The sequence below is a fragment of the Gymnoscopelus braueri genome (assembly GCF_963280865.1).
Source record: "Gymnoscopelus braueri genome assembly, chromosome: 8".
NCBI classification, from domain to species: Eukaryota; Metazoa; Chordata; class Actinopteri; order Myctophiformes; family Myctophidae; genus Gymnoscopelus; species Gymnoscopelus braueri.
Genome location: NC_137609.1, coordinates 17,706,766 through 17,726,630, shown reverse-complemented (window position 1 = coordinate 17,726,630; position 19,865 = coordinate 17,706,766). Strand labels below are relative to the sequence as shown.

General features: G+C 42.0%; 1 protein-coding gene and 1 long non-coding RNA gene across 2 annotated transcripts; one reads left to right on the top strand and one right to left on the bottom strand.

Moving 5' to 3' along the window:
* Window positions 1-3,195: 3,195 nt before the first annotated feature.
* LOC308089819 lies at window positions 3,196-7,890 on the top strand. Its single transcript, XR_013933557.1, has 2 exons — window positions 3,196-4,290; window positions 7,232-7,890. It is a non-coding gene; the product is annotated as an uncharacterized lncRNA (long non-coding RNA).
* A 4,414-nt stretch (window positions 7,891-12,304) lies between these two features.
* On the bottom strand, window positions 12,305-16,062 carry LOC308090706 (CLOCK-interacting pacemaker-like). Its single transcript, XM_080435971.1, has 3 exons — window positions 15,456-16,062; window positions 15,064-15,245; window positions 12,305-13,758 (listed from the first exon to the last, which is right to left on the bottom strand). Exons 1-3 carry the CDS (start codon window positions 15,682-15,684, stop codon window positions 12,394-12,396), a joined length of 1,776 nt encoding a protein of 591 aa, XP_080292097.1. The 5' UTR covers window positions 15,685-16,062; the 3' UTR covers window positions 12,305-12,393.
* Window positions 16,063-19,865: the final 3,803 nt, after the last annotated feature.

Sequence of the window (19,865 nt, the reverse complement as noted above, 5' to 3'; positions counted from 1 at the left end):
AACCTGCTGTTTTGGGGTGCGCTGGTTTCAGTTCATTCAACCTCCTCTTGTGTGTTGGCTAGTGAGGTGCGCACCTAGCGAGACATATATACTTCATCGCGCAACGGTATTGTGCGCCGAGAACAGCTGACATACAAGATCACAACCGCTTCGCGGATGCGACCGCTGTGAGCTTGGAGGTCTGCTATTCTCGGCCGTTCTCTGCGCGCGACACCTTCGCGGGACGGAGCATAAATTAGGCTTGACGAGCTGCAGCTGCGCGAGCAAGAGCAGGTTCTGGTGCCATGATCATAGAGCGTTCCCTATAGTGGGGCGGCGTGGCACGATATATCAGCCTAATCGTTCAATTTTGTGATTAAAGTGCCAAATTTGGCAGAAGTGTTGATCGATATATTGGGAACAAAACTGGATATTGGGCCATCACAAATTCTCACCCTGGTGGGCGTGGCAGCCATTTTTCAAAATGGCCACCAGCGGTTGATCAAATCTTCCTAGTTTTTGTCCTAGTAGGCCGAAATGTTGCTCAAGTATGTGAGTATGAAGGTGTGTGGGTGTGTATGTTAATTACCTAAAAAGGGGCGTTGCAATGGGAGTGGCCTAGATAACAGCAACATTTGGGAGAATTGTTCAAATGGTGATACAAGAGGGACATTTGGTACAAATCATCTTTGGAGATCACGCTTCGATTTAGGAAACCGGGCCACTTATAAATCAAAGATGGCAGCCATTTTTTTTCAAGATGGCCACCAAAAGACTGTATTTTCATTTCTGCATATCTTTACCTAAAATTATTTGAGGTCAATTACCAAATCACCTAATACTGTAGCACGACCATAGTATGTTTTTGAACATTTTCAAACAGGAGTTACCATTTACGGTGACGGTGCCAGCGTATGAGTAGCACATAGACTGTAAAAATGTATGGACAAAGTGATGCTATTGGTTTCTACAGACCGTAAATGAAGCCGATTGTTCAGGAATTTCGAATCCACCATCTTTCTATATCGTGTCATATCACGTCATATCCATAGATTGAAAGAAGACTTTAAACTAGCGACTGGAAGCATATAGTATTTATGACAATGTTTATTAAGGTAAGAAAATCAAGTCTAAAGTTCGTCAAAAACCCATCCACTTGAATGGAGAAAAACTTGTTCTGACATCAGAAGGGGTAAAACAGCGAACCTACTGGCCATTCATATGAACTTTTACTTCCTATATAGACTATTTCAAAGCAGGAAGCTGGGCCCTTGGAGCCTGCAGTACTCAAGCACGGCTTGAGTACTGGGAGCTGGTGTTAGGTGTGAAGATGAAGATAGAACAACGCTGTGTGGAGCTCAGGGAGGAGATGAGAAAGGCAGCCAGAGAGAAAGTAGGGAGGAGTACAAAGAGATGAGGGGTAAGGCAGAGAGAAAGGTGGTGAGGGTTAAGGAAAAGAGTATGAGTAGTTGTATGGAAGGTTGGACACCAAGGAGGGAGAAAAGGACCTGCACCTTTTGGCACTGAGATGGGAAGGATGAGCAACAGGTTAAGGTGATAAAGGATGGATCATGGATGGAAATGTTCTAGCAACCAAAGACAGTGTGTTGAGAAGATGGAAGGAGCACTTTGAGGAAACAGATGGAGGAAAGCGTCAGGAGTTATTTGTAACAGAAGTATACCAGTGAGAGGGAAGATGTATAAGACGGGAGGGGGACCAGCCATGATGCTGTACGGCTTGGAAACGGTGGCACTGACGAAAAGACAGGAGGTGGAGGTGGCAGAATTGAGGATGAGGAAGGAAGGACATCATCAGAAATGATTAAATTAGAGGATCAGCCCAGGTTACAAGGTTTGGGGATAAAGCGAGAGAGGCAAGGTTGAGATGGTTTGGACATGTGAAAAGGAGGGATGAGAGGTACATTGGGAAAAGGATGCTGAAGATTTAGCTGCCAGATAAGAGGAGAAGAGGAAGGCCAAAGCGGAGGTTTAAGGATGTGGTGAGAGACGACATGCAGGTGGCTGGATTCACTGAGGAAGACACAGAACCAGATGGGATTTTTTTTGTATAGGTTCATTCATGAGATTTTGTTTTGCTTTAATCCCTAAGTTTGACTGTGAGCACAGTTGTAGGGCGTGTTTCTGAAAAGTTTTAATTTAGATGGTTATAAATGGTAACTCCTGTTTGAAAATGTTCAAAAACATACTATGGGAGTGCTATTTGGTGATCTGGTGATTGACCTCAAATGATTATAGGCAAAGATATGCAAAAATGCAAAAACAAATTTTGGCGGCCATCTTGAAAAAAGGCTGCCATCTTTGATTTAAGAGTGGCCTGGTTTCTTAAATCGAAGCGTGATCTCCAAAAATGATTTGTACCAAATTTCCTGCTTGTATCACCATTTGAACAATTCTCCCATAATATTGCTGTTATCTAGGCCACTCCCATTGCAACGCCCCCTTTTAGGAAATTAGCATGAACACACCCACACACCTTCATACTCACATACTTGAGCAACATTTCGGCCTACTAGGACAAAAATTAGGAAGATTTGATCAACCACTGGTGGCCATTTTGAAAAATGGCTGCCACGCCCACCAGGGTGAGAATTTGTGATGGCCCAATATCCAGTTTTGTTCCCAATATATCAATCAACACCTCTACCAAATTTGGCGCTTTAATCACAAAAGTGAACGATTGTCGTGCTACGCCGCCCCACTACTACTTAATTATGACAGCCTAGCAACGTTCCCAGCCTCACTCATCTGCGAAGAGAAGACAGCCACTAGTCTGGAGGAGGGGCTTGGGGGACAACTGCTTTGAATTGTTGTTATTGTTTACACACAACAGAAACCAAGGATTATATATTTCAAGAGCGAGAGATCACAGTAAAATCCTAAGCATTCTTCCTCCATACTGGGAGAAAAACAGCATCTGAAAGTTTGATGGGATGCATTTTTTCACGTGACGTGAGGCTGTGACCACTTTAACATTGCATCTTATGAGCGGTGGGGTTCTTTTGCTGCCGACCTGCGCCGCACTGGTTCTTATCAGTGTGACGTTGTCTGTTAAGGCGTCAGAGAGATCAAACTTCAGTGATGAATTCATCTTTGATTTCACATTGATAGAACAACAAATTGATGGACAGGTGATCATTTTTGTGATGATTATTCTATATGATTTTGTAATGACAACATACATGTAGAACACTGGTTCTCAAAGTGGGGTCCGGGGACCCCCAGGGTCACTCTGTAACTCCTCAGAGTTAACAGATTAGTGCAGTCTCGGATTTAGGATTTTACAGTGTAGATTGGGATCAGAGGTTCTCAACGTTTTCAGGCCGTGACCCCCCAAAGTAATCATATTTGAACTGGGCACCCCCCAAAATAATCATATTTGAACTGGGGACCCCCCAGCCTGATAAGCACTTGGAATGTAGGAGATGAGGCATTCAATTTAGTTTGACGCGGTTCCACAGTTAAATATTGTGAAAATAGCAGATCTACAAGCTCACAACGCCTCGCTTCAAAAATGTTGCCTCTTTCTTATATTATTTGACAATTTGGCCAATGTTTGACCAGTTTTCATAATATAGTTTGTTGATTACTTTTGATGCTTCCAACACCAAAAGTGTTGGAAGGTGATTACTTTTGATGCTTCTCTGTCATCTGGGGACCCCCCTCCCCAATCATGTCCCGACCCACAGGTTGAGAACCACTGCCATAGATAAACAAATTGCATCAAATGGTGGTCTATTAATACATATCAAACTGTGGGTCCTTGACATTAAACATTTGAGAACCACTGTTGTAGAAAATGGGAGAGCCAAATTAGGGCCCTATTAATGACACGGGAAAGCATCTGTCATTTTAGATTGAGCTTAAAAGCATTATTTTATACTTTGGCTATTAAAAAATAGCAGATATACATGCTCATAACGCGTCACTCTAAGCCACACAACGAGCTTGTAGATCTGCTATTTTTAAAAAATTGCTACAATTTGTGCAAATCTTTGAATATATATATTCTTTTAAAGCGAACATTTTTAACTCCAATCTTTGCTTCTGGGGGTCTGTTACGGATAAGAGTGCTAGGAGTGTTAGTGTTAGGATCTGTGTTATGTGTTTATGTTATAGGTGTGCGCGCGCCTGTCTTGTCCTCGTCCTCGTTCCACACCGGTTCCCGAAACTGGTGATGTTCCCAAGTTGCCGATTACCCGAAAGTCTCTTTCAGCCGCTCAAAAGGGTTATCCGAGCCTGAGGAAGTGTTTCAGTGAGGTGATGACGTCTGACGCCGTTAAGAATGAACAGGTAGGCTATTTCCTTGATCAGGATATATTGATGCGTAAATGGACATCACTTGCTACTGTAGGGTTAGAATGGAGCGCTGTATTCCAAATTGTTGTACCTACAGCCTTCCGTCAGCAGGTGTTATCAGTTGCCCATGAGAGTAAGTGGGCTGGTCATTTAGGTGTCACCAAAACGTACAACCTCCTCCTGAAACATTTCTTTTGGCCCGGAATGAAATCTGATGTTGCAAAGTTTTGCCAAAGTTGCCACACATGTCAACTGGTAGGGAAGCCTAATCAGGTTATCCCTCCTGCCCCCCTGTATCCAATACCTGTGATAGGTGAACCTTTCGAGAGGGTGATTGTGGACTGTGTTGGCCCGCTGCCTAGAACATCCTCTGGTAACCATTATTTACTCACTATCATGTGCGCAGCTACCCGGTTTCCAGAGGCTATTCCGTTGCGCACCATCACAGCTAAATCCGTTATCAAGGCGTTGCACAAGTTTTTTGCCATCTTTGGCTTACCGACATTTTTGCAAACAGATCAAGGAACCAATTTCCAGTCCAGGTTGTTTAATCAGGTCTTAAAATCACTCCAGATTACGCACAAGGTCTCCAGCACGTACCATCCAGAGAGCCAGGGGGCCCTGGAACGGTGGCACCAAACGCTGAAGTCCATGTTGCGTAAATACTGTTCGGAAACTGGGCGAAATTGGGATGAGGGGATACCATTTGTATTGTTTGCGGCACGCGATGCGGTACAGGAGTCATTGGGGTTCAGCCCAGCTGAGCTTGTTTTTGGCCACACTATTCGGGGTCCTCTCAAAGTTCTAAAAGAACAATTCATGTCTGCTAGTCCAGATTCGGGGAAAAATTTACTGGATTATGTTAGTCAGTTCAGAGAGCGTTTTCATCAGGCTTGCTCATTTGCAAAGGATGCGCTCGCTGATTCTCAAATTCGAATGAAGCGTCGGTATGACCGAGCGGCGGTATCGCGACTTTTTCAACCGGGGATAAGGTTTTGGTATTGTTGCCTATCCTCGGTTCGGCACTTTCGGCTCGTTTTGAAGGGCCATACGAGGTCCTTGAGAAGCTCAGTGCCACGGATTATATCATAAGCACTCCTGAGAGGAGGCGTAAATCTAGGGTGTGTCACGTTAATATGATAAAATGTTATCATTCCAGGGGTCACTCCAGTGCTGTTCCTTCTAAACCTGTTTGCTCTGGTGTGTCAGCATTGATTGTGAATGATACACCTACTGGGTCTGACGTTGATGATGGGCTGGTATTACGCCCTACTCTGCAGCAGAGCGCGAGTCTGCCCAATTCTGAGATGGTAAGAGCGTTGCCTTCTCACCTCACTCATCTGTCTGACGCGCAGCGTAATGATGTGGTTCATTTGGTTAATGGTTTTCCAGCGCTATTTGGTGATATTCCCACCCAAACCACGGTGTTAAAACATGACATAGAGGTCAGCCAAACCAAACCCATTAAGCAGCATGCATATCGTGCCAACCCGGTTAAACGGGCCATGATGAAAAGTGAAGCTTTTGAATATTTGTTAAAGCATGGTTTAGCGGTACACAGCACAAGTGCCTGGAGCTCCCCTTGTCTAGTCGAATTGAAATCGGATGGTTCACCTAGGTTCATCACTGATTATAGGAAGGTGAATAATGTAACTGTGCCTGATTCGTATCCCTTGCCACGTATGGAAGATTGCATTGACAATCTGGGTAGCGCTTCCTACGTGAGCAAGCTGGATATGTTGAAAGGTTACTGGCAAGTGCCATTATCGAAGCGTGCTTCTGAGATCTCAGCATTTGTAACACCTGACTATTTCTTGCAATACACTGTTATGGCTTTTGGTATGCGCAATGCGCCAGCCACGTTCCAACGGCTCATAAACATTGTGTTAGCGGGCATACCAAACTGTAATGCCTATCTAGATGATGTCATTGTGTATTCTTCGACTTGGGCAGACCACATGCAAACGTTAGAGCAAGTGTTTCAGCGTTTAGCTCAGGCGTCTTTAACTTTGAATCTTGCCAAATGCGAGTTTGGAAAAGCCACAGTCACATACCTCGGAAAACAAGTGGGGCAAGGCCAAGTCCGCCCACTAGAGGCCAAGGTCGCTGCTATCAAGGAATATCCTGTTCCTCTTACGCGCCGCGCTCTCCGTAGATTTCTAGGATTAGCCGGGTATTATCATGGTTTTTGTAGAAATGTTTCTACAGTCGTGTATTCTCTCACTACCTTGCTTAGTCCCAAATCAGATTTTGTGTGGAATTGTAATTGTCAGCATGCATTTGAGAGTGTCAAATCACTCATGTGCAATGCTCCTGTGCTCGCTGCTCCAAATTTCGATCAGCCCTTTAAACTAGAAGTAGATGCGAGTGCTGTCGGGGCTGGAGCAGTCCTTATCCAAGAGGATTTTGACGGAGTGGACCATCCTGTGTGCTATTTTTCGCGAATGTTTAATAAGCACCAGGTTAGGTACTCGACTATTGAGAAGGAAGCTTTAGCTTTGCTGTGGTCTCTCCAATTTTTTGAGGTGTATGTGGGGTGCAGTTCTCTACCCGTGACTGTATTCACAGACCATAATCCTCTGGTTTTCTTGTCACGCATGTACAATCACAATCAGAGACTCATGAGATGGGCTTTGATAGTTCAGGAGTACAATTTGGAGATTAAGCACAAAAAGGGGAAAGAAAATGTATTGGCTGATGCCCTATCCAGAGTGTGGGGCGTTAAGTGGGTAGTGTTGGGATAGGTTAGTATTGTAAATATTATAGCATATATATATGTTTTTGTGTTCTGATGTAACGTATTAAAACAAACAGAGTGGTTTGTTTCTTAAGGGTGGGGGTGTTACGGATAAGAGTGCTAGGAGTGTTAGTGTTAGGATTTGTGTTATGTGTTTATGTTATAGGTGTGCGCGCGCCTGTCTTGTCTCCTATGCAGATTCGGGATGCGACTCCTTCTCCAGGATTGGTGGGGAGCGCTTCAGGCTCAAGCTCTGCACTCTACACCAACGCTCCCCTATTGGCGCATACCACTCCACGGCTCCGCGTCATCATCCCTCCACTCTTCAAAAGCCATTCAATGTCTCCATTCTAGGCCGCTGTCAGTCCAGAGAACACTCCATGTACGACAGTCTAGTGACAGCGTGCCCAACGGAGTAGTTCAGCTACCGTCTTAATATACAGAGCATTTGTATCCAGTCTAAACTTCATTGTATCCATTGCTACTTAAGTAAGTGCATCTTGTGAAATGTGATCTAGGGCAGGTAGTATATAGTAGGTATTTATTTCTAGTATTCCACTGTTTAGCACCAGGTAGAGGGCAGGTTCCATTCACCTTGTATTTATGTTTGAGTAGGTAAGAGTAGGGTAGCCAGATAGTTAGGTTTTATTTTATACCTGTTTATTACTAAGTTAGGAAGTCAGAGGTGGGGGTTATTTCAGTGTTTAGGAAAGCGATCTTTTGTTTCATATTTGTTTCTTTGCTTTGGTTCCTGTCCGCGCCCTGATCACTCAACAGCACTGGTAGCACTGTTATTCATTATTCTTGCACTGATTGTATGCCATACTTTGATTACTGTGAATAAAAGCTTAAGTTTGGCTTGAACCATCTTGCCTTGTTGCGTTCCTACTCCCCTAGACCCGGTGGGTCGTAACAGGGTCCCTGGAACTAAATATTTTGAGATGGGGGGGGTCGGCGGCCAAATACAAATAATTTTGAGGGTCCTTGACATGAAAAAGTTTGAGAACCACTGACATAGCAACATACGTTTTTCAGAAAACTGTTAGGATTTAGAAGACATTTGTAGAACATGAGTAAAGTCATTCCAAAATGAACCCAAATAGCCCCACTATATTACAAAACTAAACAAATTGCATGACTATGGAAAATGTCCATGCAAAGAAATACATAATGTATAACAAATTGATTTTAGCGATTCATTGAGTCATACTCCTGTACTGTACTGTACTGTACTGTACTGTACTGTACTGTACTGTACTGTACTGTACTGTACTGTACTGTACTGTTCTGTATGTCCTCCTGCAATTTAACGTATTGTCGTTGTCGGGTTGAAACCTTGTATGTCCGTTACTTTTCAGGGAATGGGAAAAAATAAGCTGTGTTCTGATAGATCTAATATAGTTATTGTGTAGTCGCAAGCTCTTGTTAATACTTTTCATTGGTTCAAAAGTTACAAAACCCACAGACAAACGTAACTACTGTCACTCAAAAAAGAAGAAGAAAAGGCCTATCTACAAGCTTGTGAGCTTGTAGATCGTTATTTTTATGTGATACTGTAGTATGATGAAGTAGGGCGTTAATCTATTAAAAAACTAGAAAAAGTGCTCCTCGGAGCACAGGTCTCCGCCAGGTCAGGTAGGTTATTGTGGCCTCCTGGTGGCGCTATAATAGGCCAATGTGAAAAGGGTGCCATTTCTTCTTAGGCCTTGCACGGCAATCTGACAGTGCATTCATGATTTGATGCATTTTGTTCAAAATTTTTTTTTGATAAATTAGACCTGCTGGTGGCGCTATAACAAGCCAATCTTAAAAGGGTGGCATTTGTTCCGCAACTTCCGCAACGTGCAAAGTTTGACCGCAATCGTTCATGATTTGCGGCATTTTGTTCAAAACGAGCCACTACTGCAAACTTTAGATGTGAATCTTAGCCTTTCAGGATGGAATATGAAAAATCAAACAGATCCCATGACTATAGAGATCATGTATACCGATTTGCGTGAATTTTGGATGAAATCGGAAGTAGTAATATAAAGAAATTTGTTTTACATAAGTCGGCCTCCTGGTGGCGCTGTAAAAGGCAAATGTAAAAAATGCAGTGCAAAGGTTTTTCCTTGACCTCTAGGGAGTGCGCATACAGAGTTTTACACAGATCGGTGCAGTTATAGGTAAAAACATGAATCGGCCTGTTATAGCGCCACCATGAGGGCAATTTGAAAAATGTCAAGTGGCATTTCTCCCTCTGCATAGTGGGAATGTGCGTGCAAAGTTTCACGGATATTGCATGCTGTGTTCACGATTTGAGGCATTTTGTTCAAAACGGAGCATTCCTTTAAACTTTGGAAGCCATTTTTAGCCAATCAGGATGGAGTATAAAAAATCTGAAAGACTTATTTCGTTTAATGACTATAGAGATACTGTGTACCAATTTGCATGATGTTTGGACAAAATCTGTAGGAGTACTGTCAAAAAATGTGTTTTGCAAAAAGCGGCCTCCTGGTGGCGCTATAACAGGCCCATGTGAAAATTTTGGGGCAGAGGTTCTGAATTGGCATCCAGGGAGTGTGTGTGCACAGTTTCACTGCGATCAAGCCAACGGTGCGGGAGATTAGCTGTTCACAGACGGACACACACACGGACGGACACACACACACACACACACACACGGACGGACGGACAGGGGGCAAAACATACTCTCGCCAAAACATACAAAGTTGCAATATGGCGATACAAGGTGTCTGCCCAACAGCGACGATATCTTTGTGTCACACAGGAAGTCTGCAAATAAAGAATGGATTCTGCCTAATCATTTACAGATGATCAAATTCAGAAATTTACATCACACAGCAGTAGAGGATTATGACCAGTATCTTAACAGTAATACTACCAGTCCTGTTCTTTATCAGCTAACCTTGTGTACTGACAATAATAGTCAAGTGATGAAGTGAATCTCTTCAGTCAAAGGTTTCAAGCAAACTACAAGAAGTAGCACAGTTTGACTGAAGCATAGCTACCTACAAATTGTTGAAATCTGAACAGAAAATGAAGCTGATTAGTGATAACTGTCAAGTTTTTCTATCTCTTTTGGCATGTTTTTATTTTTATTTGTTCCTATATCCTACATGTAAGGAATATCAGGAATAATGCAATAATGCAAACATGAAACAAACAAACAAACAAACAAAAACAGAAGCAGGATTGACCCAAAGTGGAGGTCCTGCTTCACCCTGAAGGGGTTTATTTTCCAATAATGACCACCTAACTCTACATGATTATTACACAGCTACTTATGAAAAATACAATCAATCAATCAATCAATCAATCAATAATTTGTCACAAAATAGCGATTTAAAAATAGTTTTATTAGCTTACAAGCTTCTTCTTCCATAGCAACGTCAATAGAAGCAAAACACTGTCTGTTATTCAGATCAGTGATCTGAATAACAGGAAGTAACAGACCGCAGAATGTCTTGATTGACCAGAATTGAATATTCAACAAAAATGAAATGCATTAGATATACTTAGTAGGGTAAGTCATATTTTTTTGTTAAAATAAGTATTAAATAGCTCTATATTCTGATAGTCCTCGTTGATAGAGTGTTTGTTCAACAACCCTGTCTCTCCAGCTCTTTAGTAAACAGGAATTGCATTTGCAGATCAGGATACCAATTTTATACAATCAGGAGAGAGAACTCGCACAGGATACAGATTAAACTAGAAAAAGTGCTCCAATCAGGATGGAATATAAAAAATCGGACGGAACCATCTTGATCATTTGACTATAGAGATTATGTGTACTGATTTGCATGATGTTTGGACAAAATTTGTAGGAGTAATATAAAAAGAAAAATCGGCCTCCTGGTGGCGCTATAATAGGGCAATGTTAAAAGGGTGGCGTTTGTTCTTCAACGTAGTGTGAATGTACGTGCAAAGTTCCACCACAATCGGACTTTTGTAGCGCCACCATGAGGCTGATTTGAAAATGTCCAAGTGGCATTTCTTCCTCGGCCTAGTGGGAATGTGCGTGTGAAATTTCACGGAAATCGCAAGCTGCGTTCGTGATTTGAGGCATTTAGTTCAAAATGGACCAATCCTGCAAACTTTGGAAGCCAACCTTAGCCAATCAGGATGGAATATGGAAAATCAGACAGATCCATGTTGATCACATGACTATAGAGATACTGTGTACTGATTTGCGTGATGTTTGGATAAAATCTGTAGGAGTAATATAAAAAAAAGATTTTGCACAAATCTGCCTCCTGGTGGCGCTATAACAGGGCCATGTAAAAGATTCTGGTTCTGAATTGGCATCCAGGGAGTGTGTGTGCACAGTTTCGCAGCGACCGGGCCAACGGTTTCGGAGATTAGCCGCTCGCAGACAGATGGACACACGGACGGACGGACACACGGACGGACGGACGGACAGGGGGTAAAACATACTCTCTCGCCATGCCTTTCGGCCTGGCGGAGACAACAAGTGAAATTGGAAGTAGTGACACAAAGAAATGAGCAGACATAATTGGAACTGGAACAGTATAAAATTGAAGCTGATACATGGGTACTTTCTCCTGATTGGCTGAAAAATTGCAACCACCCTGAAATCTTGTTTTTGGTTTAATAAAGAGGTGGAGAGATGGGGAGACCCCTGTTACTGAACATACACTCTATAGCAATGATTACTATCAGAATCCAGTGCTTTAAACTTTTAACAAAAATAAATATATAAAAAAACAAATATTGCTTACCCTACCTTTAAAAACAACAACATATACAACACATATATGGTTTGTATTTGTCTGCATCTATTTGACTGCATCTCTGATGGCCTGTAGCAGAAGACAATGAAGGAGAAATTCACCTCTTTGGAATACTGTAATTCCAGATGTTACATTTAAAGAAAACAAATCAATGATATTGCTGTAAATCATAACATGGATGATGTGCTGAAACAAATTTGTTGCACTCTTTCAAATTATTATATTATTATTTAAAAAAAGTTATTCTGCACAAAGAATTATAATAATAATAACAGAATCAGAATCAGTTTTATTGTCACATCACAGGTTTACAAGGTAAAAAAGTGGGTGAAATTCGTTTTTGTACATCGTTCCCATCGCAACGTTAGTTTCCATAGAAAGAAGAGGGGGGGGGGAGAAGAAGAGGGGGTGGGGGGCAAGTGGGAAGGAGATCAAAACAAGAGAGCAACAGAAGGCCAGACAAGTTATCTACATATTTACAAAGTACCTGAGATAATAAAAAAACTGATGCAATAACAATAATAATAATATAATAATAATGCCATCCATTTCAGCTAGTTCCACTTATGCCAATCATTTGTCATCAATACCCTTTTCCTTTGGGGGCTAGAGTAGATAGTTATTGTGGGAAGAGATCTCTGGTATCATAATAAGATCTGTTACGACCTTATCCAAGCCTGACTGTCTACATCCTTGATCTGGCAGAGGCCTGGCTGGTGGATAGGCAGAACGGGAACACATGCTATCAGCAGGTTCAATCCTCTCTGCTTCAGGAGAAGGGGCAAACAGAGGTGAAGGTGGTGATATTCCTTCATAAAGGTTATTAAGAGACACCAGGGGTTGAGGTGCACCGTTATCTGCCTTATTCTTTCTTTTGCCTCTTTCCTGCTTCTCATCGCCCTCGTCTCCCTTCTCGGCCTGTGGGTGACGGTCGCAGAGGACTTTGAATTTGTTTGGGTCCAGGTTTGGGTAGGATTCTGACTGGGACATGGCTTGGAGGAGTTTGTCCAGGGTGTTGGAGCTATCGCTGGAAACCTGCTGGCCTCCCAGGGTTATCTGGCAGAGAAGACGCGCATGCTGATGGAGCTGGGCGATCTCCCTCTCGGTGGCAGCATTCTGCTCCTGCAGCTCCTTGGTGCGTAGCGTGATGGCCAGCAAGCCTGACTGGTTAAGGATCTCTGCGGTGTTGAGGAAACGCCTCTGCTGTACGGATGAACATTCTGACTGGGAGTCCGAAAGGCTGCCTGCTGCTGCGTCAGGGGCCGGTCGGTAGGGTCTGTGCGAGACTGACGAGGCGGAGGAGGGAGAGGACGATGGCGGGGAGTCCGAAAAAGCAGGTGGTGAAGATGTGTGGGAGCTGGTCACAGAGGGTGAGCCCACACTGGCTTTGGGGATGCGACGGTGGGATTTGTGGTGGCGACGGTGGGTTTTGCGTTGGGTGGTAGAAGAAGAAGGGGAGGCTGTAGTCAGAGGGTGGTGAGGTGGGTTGTGGGAGGAACTGTGGTTACTTCTGTTTTTGAACTGGGGCTGACTGCCCTCTCTCTGGTTTTGCAGCTGCCGGGATGTCAGGAGGTGGCTGGTGGTCGACACAGCCTCTATCTTCTCTTCTTCGGTACACACCCTCTTACTCAGGCTATGGCCTTCGCTGCCACTCTCCTTACATGCCCCTACCGCAGGGAGACCCTTGCCCTTGTCATGGCCATCTTTCCTGGGGTGGGGTGCGATGCGAGGGTACGAGTTGAGGATAGGGAGGTAAGAAATCTTACTGCTGTGCTTCTTATTGCTTCGACTGACCCCTTTCTTCGCTACACTGGTGGAGACAGTCGGAGAAGAAGAGGTGGGGGCGGGTATCGCCGGCTGCTGGATCAGTAAGAGCTGGGCGGGTGCCTTGGTACCAATAAGACTGTGCCATCCTCTACCCCATGCCAGGGGGCTGTGCAGAAGCTGCTCCGGTCTGGACTGTAAGACAAAGAGCAAAAGATGGGGAGGGTGGTAAAGTTACTAATAGATTATAACTAGTGTGCATAAAACAATATTCAAGGCCAGAAAGATATGAAAAGACACAGCTGTTTAAATATCAGAACTATAAAGTAGAAGAAAAAAAAAAGTCGAAGGCCACATACTGGCCTTGTTCAGGGAAACTGAGGAAGGCAAGTATATGGTCCAAACATGTGCTCTGTAATGAACTACCTACTCAATAATGGCTTTTTATCTGTTTTGTACAAGAGTTCCCTTGGATGTTTTTGATTGTTAGTTTGTTTTCTGATTTGCACATCCCCTCCAAAGAACACCTACTACCATTTGTGTGAAGCACCCCACTGAATACCGTGCTTTTTAGGGACTTTTAGCAAAACAACACAGTCAATATTTAAGCTATTTACTGAAAACATAACAAACGTTATTTTTGTATTATTGTGTCACATACTGACCATTAAGAACTACAGTAATCATATGCTCGCTACTACTAGGTACAATGTATTTCCCCTCAAATAATTCGGAATTGCTTTCTTTACAATTATTTTATTTATGTACATAAAAAAAATATATATACATATTAATTAAGCCACTTTATCAGGTACTGTTTCGGGATTGAAAAATGTGTGGTGAAGAAGGAATCATTGCACGCAAAATAAAAACTGATATTAGTGGAGAAAATTCAACATGTTGTCCTGTGTGTGCTATACAAACGTACGTATTATTATTTGTTTACAAAATCACAGCAGTATCAAAATACAATAAATCTGACGATCTAAGGCTCCCTAAGCAGCGCCTTTAGAGTAAGTCCTATAATGTGAACACTGTGACAATATAAATTGAATTAACCCATTAATGCCGGAAAGCATCTGTGTCAGAAAAAGTTTGAGAACTACTAAATTAGAAGGCATTTGTAGAATCGGCCTCAGGTCTTAATGGGCTAATAACAAACCGCAAATTGAGAATAAAATGAAATAAGTGTATCTTTAACCGTCACTGTCTGGTTATGTAACAAAACAACAAAATGCATAACAAAAAAATACATTGTTAACCTATTCAAACCAGGAAAGCATATTTTAGATTTTAGCCATATTCTATACTTTGGCTATTCAAAAATAGCAGATATACAATCTCAATGAGCTTGTAGATCATGAAAATTTGTGCGGTCCTTGACCTGAAAAAAGTTTGAGCACCTCTGATATAGCAACCACTGTTAGGATTTAGAAGACATTTTTCAGAATCAGCCTCATGTCTTAATGGGTAAAAAAAAAAGACATTGTTAAATGTGGCTGAGCATCTCACCGGCTCCACCAGCAGGCTCTTGATGACGTAGATGGGGGTGAGCTCCTCATAAGGGGACATGCTGCTGCAGCCAGGAGCATCACCACTGTTCTTGTTACAGCTGCTGTTGCTTCCTCTCTGGTGGCCGCTCACGCTACTGAACTGTTCATCTGTATCATTCTGCAGTGAGTCAGAGCCAGCCTCTGAATTTGGTGGAGGGGGATAAAAAGGAGGAATAATGGAAGTGGAACAGAAAGAAGCAAAGCATTATTTAAGAGCTGTATATGAATGACAGATTTAGTTTTTCACATGAACCCTAGTACCATCCCTATTCTGGGGCATACATTCTGTAAAAATGTGATGTTGACATTTATTAAATGTATTTCTATACATCAAAAGGACCCTTTGTTCACCTGAGTATCCAGAGTCCTTCTCTGAGTCACAATGCGACATCCTGCTACTCATGTTCTTCATTCCAAACAGGTCCCTGTGAGTGACACCCTGAGATGCTCGGAGAGTGGCACTGTTACTCTTATCCTTAGCATTCTTTGAGGTGCAGCGGGCAACACGCTCTCCAAAGTGCCCCTCTTCCATTGGTGTTGCAAACCTTTGAAATAAGAGAGAAGCCAATGTAAAAAACATTTACTGAAGATTAGCATGTGTTCTTGTTTATGCTGCTTGTTATCAAACACTGCCAGATGGAGGAAATGTTTGTGGGCGTTACATTCAGAAAGTCAGTGTTGTTCTTTGAACTGAATTTGTATGGTTTAAGAACAGCTGTGCATCTAATGGATCTGTTGCTCTTGATACGTTAAGGCATTAATTACTTCCTTAGATCACTATGAGCTAGTGGGGAAGGAGATCATTCATCCCAACAGTTGCCCTCTATAAAAGTTTTTTTGTTATTTCTTGATAGGCACCAATATAAGTGTTTCTAATAATTCTAATAACATGGGTCACACTGTGATACATGGGGTTTGCTGTATGTTGCCATATAGTGGTTAAGGTACCTTTAAGAGACTGTGCTTATTATGGGATGCGGACGTTACGCGCAGAGTGCTGCATGGGACAAGGAAGTATGTATGATCTGTACTGTGAGAGACTGAAGTAAAGGCAATGTATATTCTGACGTTGAAACGTGTGTGTTTCAGTCTTTTCACACACAACAATTACATTGATACCTGGGAGTAATTTGTCAGCATTAGTTTACAGAACAAAACAAAAAACAAAACAAAACAAAACAAAACAAAACAAAACAAAACATTCAAATAAGACATCTAACTCCCAGGATATCACAACTTTAGATACAATTAAAAACAGTATGTGCATGTAAATGTACAGTACATTCTCTGTGTAAACAGTAGCACAAATACACAGGTAATGATGATACCGTACCTCGCCTCTCCCTGATGATGTGAGACGTTCTTCTGGACATGAAGCATCTCTTACTCCTGAGGGGGCCCTTGGCTTCAAGAGGTATTTCTTCGTGGAGCAGTCCTCCTCACCTGAGTTCAAGGAGACCCTAATGCAAACGGCAGAGAAGAACATGCAGATTATGTCCACCGTCACAGACGCAGAACGCACTGTTCCTCTATATGAGAGACAGGGATGCTCTACTGGGGGAGGATGTGGTCCTTTATCAAACTCATGGCCGAAGGGGCGTCCTATAAACCACATAACACATAAAACAATCATATTATAACAGTCATATAAAATAATAACCATAAACATCATATCATTAGATAATAAAATAAAATAAAAATCATGTCAAAATAGCATACAAAACAGTTCATTTAACATAAACTGATAATGATTTTGGCATCATAAACAGGCCTCAACTTCAAAATTCTTTATAATATTTATACATTTCCACCAGCCCAGTAGCCCAGTGGGGTTGTAGTGAATGCATCAGGTAGGCTTAGCTATCCATAAGTGACTTGAGTGAGTTTTATATATTCTATGTGCAAGTCTATATGAATGTATGTACTGTATGACCAAGGTACTTGTTCAAAATCAGGTTGTATTACATGAGTTGCTGGCTGGGTATACACCGGAATGTTTGTTTTTTGTTTTTGTTTTAATTGATGTGTCTGATAATCCCATGTGGGATGGGTCAAGAAATTATCCGGACACAGAAATAAAATATTCATTCATTCATTCATTCATTCATACACACGAGACATTGAAACATTGTTTGATAAAACTATGAGTTTTACTGTATCACAATGTAACTGGTTTTGTTAACAGTTCAGCGTTTGTAATATCACCAATTATACAGTAATAATCTGCAAAAGAAACATCCCAGCATGAACATAGTCTTGCACGTAAATCCAAATGCAGTTGAGATAGTAGTAACCTGTGATTCACGGTTGTTTTGTGTAGTGTTGGCTTTTGCTGCTTACGTGGTCCAATAGTGCAGGCTGTGTAAACAGCAGAATGTGCACATGGATGAGACAGCAGTAACTTGGTCAAATCATCTGTGTTTATCTGTGACTATTAGCTTCCCACCCCTGCCTATGATGTAATCGCCTGCTCCTGCCGGTCCATGGAAATTACAGCCTCGGCAGCTCACAAGGAACTGTATACCGTATGTCTTTAGAACAGTGGTTCTTTATCACTTTAATTTCAAGGATCCCATGTGATGTTTACCTCTGGGGGTCCCGCATCTGCACTGTAATTTTTTTGTTTGTTAAAATAAGTGTTAAATAGCTCTATATTCTAATAGAGTTGCTATAGAGTGTTGGTTCAACAACAAGGATCTCCCTGTCTCACCAGCTCTTTAGTAAACAGAGAATGCATTTTCAGATCAGGACACCGATTTCAACCAATCAGGAGAGAGAACTCATACAGGATACAGGAAAAACAAGTACATTTGAAGTGATGATGCAAAGATATGAACACTATACAATTGAAGCTGACAAATGGGTACTCTCTCCTGATCGGCTGAAATTGGCAACCCACCTGAAAATGTATTTTCTGTTTATTAAAGAGCTGGAGAGACGGGGAGACCCCTGTTACTGAACAAACACTCTATAACAATGATTACTATCTCAATAAAGAGCTTTATAACCTTTAAACGAAAACCCAAAAATATCACTTAACCTACCTTTAATTTACTCTGATAGTGTACAGAGTTCCATTTGTACACTCTCTGAGTGAGACCCCACTTTGAGAACCACTGTTTTACAATACATGGTCCTCCTAGTTCCTTAGTATGATATTACTGATACTAAATCATAAAACAAATAAAACAGCAAGTATATATATTTGAAGTTACTGTGACGTATGAGTAACAGGGCAAGTTTGGACAAAGTTACCATTTCATTTGCACCCAGAATAAGGTTATGTGCATGTACATAATACAGGTTGTATATCACACACACACACACACACACACACACACACACACACACACACACACACACACACACACACACACACACACACACACACACACACACAGCTGTAGGCTGGGCAGTGCACAAAAGTTATGGGGCACATGTATCTAGAAGTGAAAGTGCTTTTACTCACCAGTTTGTATGTATTCCACGAATGTGCTTTATCCTTATCCTTGCTCTTTTTGGTTTGGGCACATGATCATCATATTCATCATGTAGCAAAACGATTCAACTCTTATTCCCCTCCAACTGGTCAGGAATCTTCACCAGAACAGAAGTGTTATAACATCAAAATATGGGTGAACTCTGGACCCAGAGATGGTCGGTGACTTCTTGAGAGGGTACATGATGAGGAGGAGATGTTGAGGAGGAGGTGCTGAGGAGGAGGAGGTGCTGAGGAGAGGAGGTACCTGTGTGCCCTTCAAAGCACTTTTCCCCTTTTGATGCACAAAATCCATCCATGATGGCTATTAAGGCATGGATTGGACACGCCCCCCTTATTTGAATAGTGATGTCGGCAACTCGGCATTGACGTAGTCACAACTCTATGAGTCACAGTGGTGGAAAAAGTACTCAAAGTAAAAGTATCTATGCTGCTATACAAAGATACTCTGTTACTCGTAAAAGTTCGGAATTCAAAATGTAACTTGAGTAAAAGTACAAAAGTATTGGTGTCAAAATGAACAAGTACCAAAAGTAGAAAGTACTAGAATATCCCATTTTCACAAGTTTTCAAAATGTGCACATATTGTGAGCTTGTAGATCGGCTATTTTCAAATGGCCAAAAGTGGGTAATGTATGTTTTGAAATGATAATCAAAATAATTGTAGTGGAGAAAAAGTACAATATTTGCCTTTGAGATGTACGTACGTAGTAGAATTGTACTTAAGCACAGTACTTGAGTAAATGTACTCAGTTACTTCACACCACTACGTAATCGTCACAGATAGTGGGCCCTGGCCAATCCCGTGTGAAAACACGTGTGTGGGCGGAGCCACTATAGAGTCCACGTGAGTGAGTGAGTGAGTGAGAGAGAGAGAGAGAGAGAGAGTGAGGGTGGATGGAGGGTGGAGGAACAACAAAACCAGACAGACAGAGTTGAAGCCAAAACCAGCAGTAGAGAGGGCAATAGAAGTGGTCTGCAGTGGTGTAAAAAGTACTAATTTTTTTTTACTGAAGTAAAAGTATCAACACTGAAATGTAGATATACTCTGTTACAAGTAGAAGTCCCGTTTTCAAAATTGACCTGAGTAAAAGTACAAAAGTACTGGTATCAAAATGTTCTTAAAGTACAAAAGTACTCATTATGCAGAATGTCCCATTTCACAAGTTTTCAGAAAAGTATGCTAAAATGATTAAAACCCAAGAAAGCACTATGGCTTGTTTCCATTGACACGGTCGTACGACGAAAGTCAGAGCAAAAGC